A 5,997-nucleotide genomic window follows, 5' to 3' on the forward strand; every position below is an offset into this window, starting at 1 on the left:
AGAGAATATGAATGCTGCTCTGTGATTGGCTGAGAAGCTGTAAAGCCGCAAAGGGATCCCACGTGGGTGCAACAGAAGAAACTGCACAGGATTGGGCGCTTCTTCTGAGTTCAGACAGCCGTTGTTCACGGAGATCAAACCTGAACAATCATCGTATTCCCAACGCTAGCTATCTGTCCATCTTGATGATAGGTCATTTTCGTATAGATGTACACGATGGGTGCAAAATGATGTTATGATCGGGACACTAAGCTTTAAAAATCTGAAAAAGAATGTCCTTTTGTAAACACCGATTAAACCAGCATTATTTAAATAGGAAAATAATACAATGTTAAGACTGGTTCCAAAATAGATAAAGGGAAATTATGACGTGTTATAAATGCCAACTTTAATTTTTTTTTTTTTTAAACCGTGAGCCAGATGTACACAAAATACAGAAAAAAACACGAGAACTTTAACATAACGTGTGTAATCGCATCATTTCATATATGGTTGTTCTCTTAAAAACTTTAAAGCAGAATGCTTACTTACTTTATGTAAACATTAACGTTTTAACCGACATAATAAGTAATCGTGATTGTAATACACTCGTGATTTTAATACACTCCGTCGATGTTTTTCCGCTCAGAACGACTATTCGACAGTGTCTATACTGTGAGTGTATTAGATCTCCAAACAAAGACATTTACTGTGACATCGGACCACTTTGTTCAAAAATGCTAGAAATGCTCAACGGCTGCATTACGAGCTACCTGTTCTGATCTAAAATGGCGAGTATGATGTCATTCATCAGGATGCAGTCCCCACGTGGGGACACGGCCCAGTGATTGGCTGGCAGGGCAAAACTCTCGGTTCTCTCATCTGATTGGCTAGCAGGAGGTGCTCTCTCAGTGGCTCAGCCCTCGTGTCAGTACTAGACTGTCTGTGTGTGGCACAGGGTTGCATTGCTGGACGAAAGGGAAATGCTCGAGCGGCGAAGTACGACGTTACACTTTTAAACGTTCCAAACCTCTTCAAATTCGGAAGTATATTTTTGGCAGTGTTTCCTGGGGATTACACGAACATTTTTCGCGCCGTGGAGTTTGGCGTCTCTTTATTCCTTTGCCTCGGAGAAGCTGATTCTCATCGAGTCGCTTCTTGTGATAGAGCGAGCACACGAGAGATGTTCGCCACCGTTCGCGTCCACCAGGAACCATATCTTTCTCTCAGATATTGAAGCGGTGATTAACATTTCAGAAGTTACTGGAACAGTGGAAGTGTTTCGGCAGTTCGGACGCACAAAGACAGGTACAGTGGGCTAGCAGGTTAGCTAACGACAATAGCTTGTTATCCAACCAACCAAGACTTGAAACGCTTCACACACTCGTACACTGACTGAGCTCCTCACTTATCACTTTGTCGACTCATTTACGGTCTTATTATTCGGTTTCTTTCAAGTAATGTGAAGTGCTAGATGAGCTCCTGTCAAAGTGTCAGCCAAACAAAGAAAAACAAAAAAAATTTCCCTCTTAATTTTCATGTTTTTCTTTTATAGTAGAGGAGCTGTTGTTTCGCTCGAGCGCTCCGCATGTAGTTTTTTTTCCTGGCACAATGAACTGAGTTCTTTTTAAAAGTGCAGGTGAAAATACGTTATTAACGCTCTTATAGAGTTCTTCTCAACCGCAAGTTTACATTTCCAACCGTGGTTTTAACCCTCTGTTTGAATGTAACGGTCTCCTCCTCGTCTGTTTGTTTATTTTTCATTGTTTGGGCTCCAGCAGCAGAGATCTGAGAGGATTTTTGCCCCCAGCGTCCAGTGGGCTTCGTGTCCGGCTGATTTTTACAGTACAGTGGCGTGCCAGTGGACACCCCCACCAAATAAACCTCCAATAAATAAAGGATACATTTCAAGATGTATTCACAGGGCCGGCATCCGGTAAGTGCATCTTGAACTGATATGGAACATAATTGCTACATCTGCATCAGTTTAGCAGGAGAGCAAGGGCAGAGCCGCCCGTCCATGACGAACGACATCCTGATGTGCACCTTCATTTGATTTGCTAAGCCCTTGGTGTCTGTGATAATGCTTTGAAGTGAAAGAACAGGGCGGTTGGAAGCACAATCAAGTGGGGTAAAAACCCCTAACGCCTCTTGTCAATAAAGTAGTTGACATTGTATGGTAAAGAAATCGTCTTTGTTCTCAAGTATGTTTTCATGTTTTTCACGAGCACCTGGTTTAGAGAGAGTGAGGCTGAAAAAAAACAGCATTTTAACAGGCGCAGTTTGGCACTCTCAGACCCATCCAAGCGAGGCGACCCCATTTCTCCCGCCGGTGTTTATGTGAGGCACTAAAACGGCAGACCCAGATCTGTAAAGTCCACCCCCCCCCTTTCAGAAAGCTACTGGTGCTTCAGCTATCTCCCAGATGTCACTGTAGCGTGGATGTCACCCCAGCCCTCATTCAGGCTGAAATATTAGAGCTGATCTCCCAGGGCCCAGAATGCATTAGAGCCTCGCTCTGCAGTCGGTGGAAAACAAATTTGGTTCTCTGAGGATGTAATTGAGTTTGATTGATGTGATGGCTGTCTTTCAGGCGCCCCACCAGCCTGGTCAGCCAGGCTTCAAATTCACAGTGGCGGAGTCATGTGACAGGATCAAAGACGAATTTCAGTTCCTGCAAGCCCAGTATCACAGGTAATAATTTAGAGTTATATGGCCGTAAAGTAGCTTGTACAATTACCGCTTCACCTAATTGTGTTTCACGGGCGAAAGGGAGGAAAGCTAAATTTAATTTTTCATGTTTAAATGTGTGTGGTGAAAAAAAAATTGTTTGGATCATGTGATGTATTGGCACCATATAGGTAATGGATATGTTATGGATATTTAATTTTACATGTTTTTTTTTCTTGCCTGTTTTTACACTATTTTAGCCACCATTTAATGTTAATTTTAAAGTGATAGTGTGTGATTACAGTGAAGATTTACCCTTTAAAACTACAATTTTTAAAAGTGTTTTCCTGTTACAACAAGGACTTCAAATTAAGTTATTTCATTCAGGTATTTTTTTTTCTTTAGTCAATTTCAGTGAATAACTTTAGCATTACAAAATTTGAAAGATTTGAGATTAATTTGTTATTAGATGTATATATGATGTATTATGATTATTGTTTTAGAAAACAGTCATATTTTTAATATCGACCATAATATCAAAATTATTTTTTTGGCCCAAATATGAAATAATAAATGTATTTGATAATATGAAAATAATCATTTTTATTGTCCAGAATTTTAATACCAGGAGATTTCTAAAATAAAGTGTTAAAATTGATTTTACTATTTAAATGAACCCCTGTAAAAATGTGCACTTGTTTGTTTAGCTTCATGTTTGCAGTGTGGATTATTTTTGCGTGTGTAAGCAGTGAAAACACATGTCTGTTCAGTAACTGATGTGCTTTGTTTTCCTCTTAGTCTTAAAGTGGAGTACGACAAACTAGCCAATGAGAAGACCGAGATGCAGCGCCATTATGTCATGGTAAGATTAGCCAATATGTAAGCTGCCATTAGCTAGTAGCTGGGGTGAGGGTAGATGCCTTGTTGCGTGTCTCTCTGTATGTGTGTGTTTTAGATTGTGTTTGTGAAACCCCCTCTGGTGCTTTTAGTTCAGCCTCCTGCTTTATTAAAGGGCCCTGACTGACTGCTCTTAGCCTCGGGCCCTTTCATACACCAACCCTTAGCCTTAGGGGTCAATGACCACAGCATTGTCCCCTCTTCTCTCTGCCCCTTCTCTCTACCTCCCTCTGTGTGTGGATCTGATTATTCTCCAAGGAGACGCTGCTCTCAGACAAATGCATGGCCGTAAATTGGGTGAGGGGTGATGGAGGAGTGCCAGAGGCGTCTGGGAAAATACTCAATTGTAGCAGAAATCCAAAGTCTCTGCAGCGTTCTGTCTTTGATAACCAGATTTTACGCACAAACAAACGGCTACATAAATTCAGTGTTAATCATAATCACGGGCTTAATCATTTACGCAACACCGAAGCCCTAAATTCAATAGTAGATGTTCAAGATATCAAAACAACCTCATGTTAGGATTTATGATAGGGAGAGGAAAAACAAAGCTTTTCGTGGTATAACTAAACAAGGCTAAACTGTGGAAGTGTATTCTCTTACCTTGTGTAAACACGTGAGCGATGACTTTAACCAATACCCAGGGACACTAGTTAAACATTCCATTCACAGGAAAAAGCATGTCAGAAAGGAGGAGGAGAGGTTAGGTAAACACCCTTGTAGAATCCCCACGCTGACTGTTTGAGTTGATAGTGTCAGAATCTAGACTTGCAGGACTGCACTGTGATCAGGGTCTTTTTATTAGGAGATCTTTTTATTATTATTATTACAATTTTTTAAAAACTTAGTAGGTTTTATTGGAACAAAATCATAAGATATATATATAGATTAAACTTTGATTATACAAACAGGATTCCCAGAGTGATGGAAACAGTGCCTTTTAGTCCTGTACAAATCATGAAATTTGATCAAATTATAGTGGAAAACTTATACACATTTCTGTGCTCCTTGTGTTTTTTTTTTGTGTGTTTTCTTTCTGGATGCAACCTTTTTTTTTTTGGCTAGAAATAGCTCTTTGTGAGAAATCATCATAATTATTATTAAATAGCTAAAAATTATGTGAAATATATAGAATTTTATTGCTCTAAACGTGGGATTTCTGACCTAAAATCCAAGTGGAATTTCCACTGTGTACTTTCATCAGTATTATACAAAGAAGGAGAAGCTGTGCAGATATGAGACACTGTTATGGGACATGATTTTGAAGTGTGCATCAAAAACCTGTTCTCCTCTTTTTCCCTCATGTTTCACCAGAATCTGACTTTCTTTTCCCTACTCTGTGATGTGAGGTGAAAATGTTTGATGTGGCTCGGATTGAAAAAAAAAAAAAACTGAGTGTTTTTCATTTCACTTTCTTTCAGTACTATGAGATGTCCTATGGGCTGAACATTGAAATGCACAAACAGGTATGTAGTCCTTTGATCCCTGTTCACACAATCTCTAAGTCACAGAGGATCTATGCGCTGTGTGTGTAGATGTCAGTCAATGCAGTCACTGGTGTGTTAGGAGACAAGTGAAGTGCACTCCGTAGAGATGATGAGAGAGACTGGACTGTGTTCTTTTGAGCAGCAGTTAGAATCGGGCTAGAAGTCAGGACATTACAAGCACACACACACACACACACACAGAGTCAAGTCTCTTTTCCTGCTTGTGCTGAGTAGAGTGTGGTCAGACAGCTTTGATAAGATTAAAGTCAGGACTTTGGCAGGAGGAGCTGTGTGATTTAATGACTAAAGGGAGCAGAGTCTGAGGAGTCCCTATTATGTCAGCACATTTAAGACACCCTTTATAAATTTACGCTAAGGGAAAAATAGACCACCATAAATTCATACCTTCCAATCAATTTTCACCCTACATTTTCTCTAGGGCTGCAACTAACATGTATTTTTGATAATCGATTAATTGGTCGTTTATCTCTTTGATTTAATTGGATATTCCATGTCTTTTCCAACAAGTGCCTAAAGCCAGCTCAGTTAGTCTAGCACAGTACACAGTGTTTTTTTTTTTTATTTCAAATAAATTAGAGCGAATAGAGTAGGTAAGTACTAGTATTAATTGGTCAGGTGCTGGCGAAAAAGATGTGTCTTTCGACGCAACCCTCTACATTGCGAGTAAATCACTCGCATATGCGACTAAATCTTCACTCTGGGCGACTAAATGATGTTGTCGAGATGGGTATTTTGTCATAATTTTATGTGTATGTGTCTGTTAGAGAGGATTCAGAAGAGGATTCAGTTTGGTGTTTGCGCGCCGTCTGAAACGCGTGTGCGTGCTTCATGTGTGTGCGGCTGTGCGTGAACAGCGCGCCAGTAACAAATCGAGTTCCCTTTCGCCTTTTCTCTCTGGAATTGTTTAAAATTCGCTTGCTTGTGTAAATACGAACAAATGATT

The 5,997-nt window shown here is 40.0% G+C and overlaps 1 protein-coding gene across 7 annotated transcripts in view; it reads left to right on the forward strand.

The window, feature by feature from the left end:
- The first annotated feature begins 929 nt into the window (after positions 1-929).
- The window catches only part of LOC107672253 (protein groucho-2), a 39,511-nt gene continuing 34,443 nt past the window's right edge, over positions 930-5,997 (forward strand). For 4 of the 7 annotated variants that reach the window (XM_016465356.1, XM_016465359.1, XM_016465360.1 and 1 more), the window contains exons 1-5: positions 930-1,287; positions 1,758-1,915; positions 2,573-2,673; positions 3,448-3,511; positions 4,968-5,012. In XM_016465356.1, the coding sequence (XP_016320842.1) occupies positions 1,892-1,915; positions 2,573-2,673; positions 3,448-3,511; positions 4,968-5,012 (234 nt within the window). In that variant the 5' untranslated portion in view covers positions 930-1,287; positions 1,758-1,891. Of the gene's footprint in view, positions 1,288-1,534; positions 1,619-1,757; positions 1,916-2,572; positions 2,674-3,447; positions 3,512-4,967; positions 5,013-5,997 lie in introns of all 7 variants that reach the window. The other 3 variants (XM_016465358.1, XM_016465357.1, XM_016465362.1) reach the window with 3 other exon arrangements.

This window comes from Sinocyclocheilus anshuiensis, unplaced genomic scaffold (assembly GCF_001515605.1).
Source record: "Sinocyclocheilus anshuiensis isolate Anshui unplaced genomic scaffold, SAMN03320099.WGS_v1.1 scaffold997, whole genome shotgun sequence".
NCBI lineage: Eukaryota > Metazoa > Chordata > Actinopteri > Cypriniformes > Cyprinidae > Sinocyclocheilus > Sinocyclocheilus anshuiensis.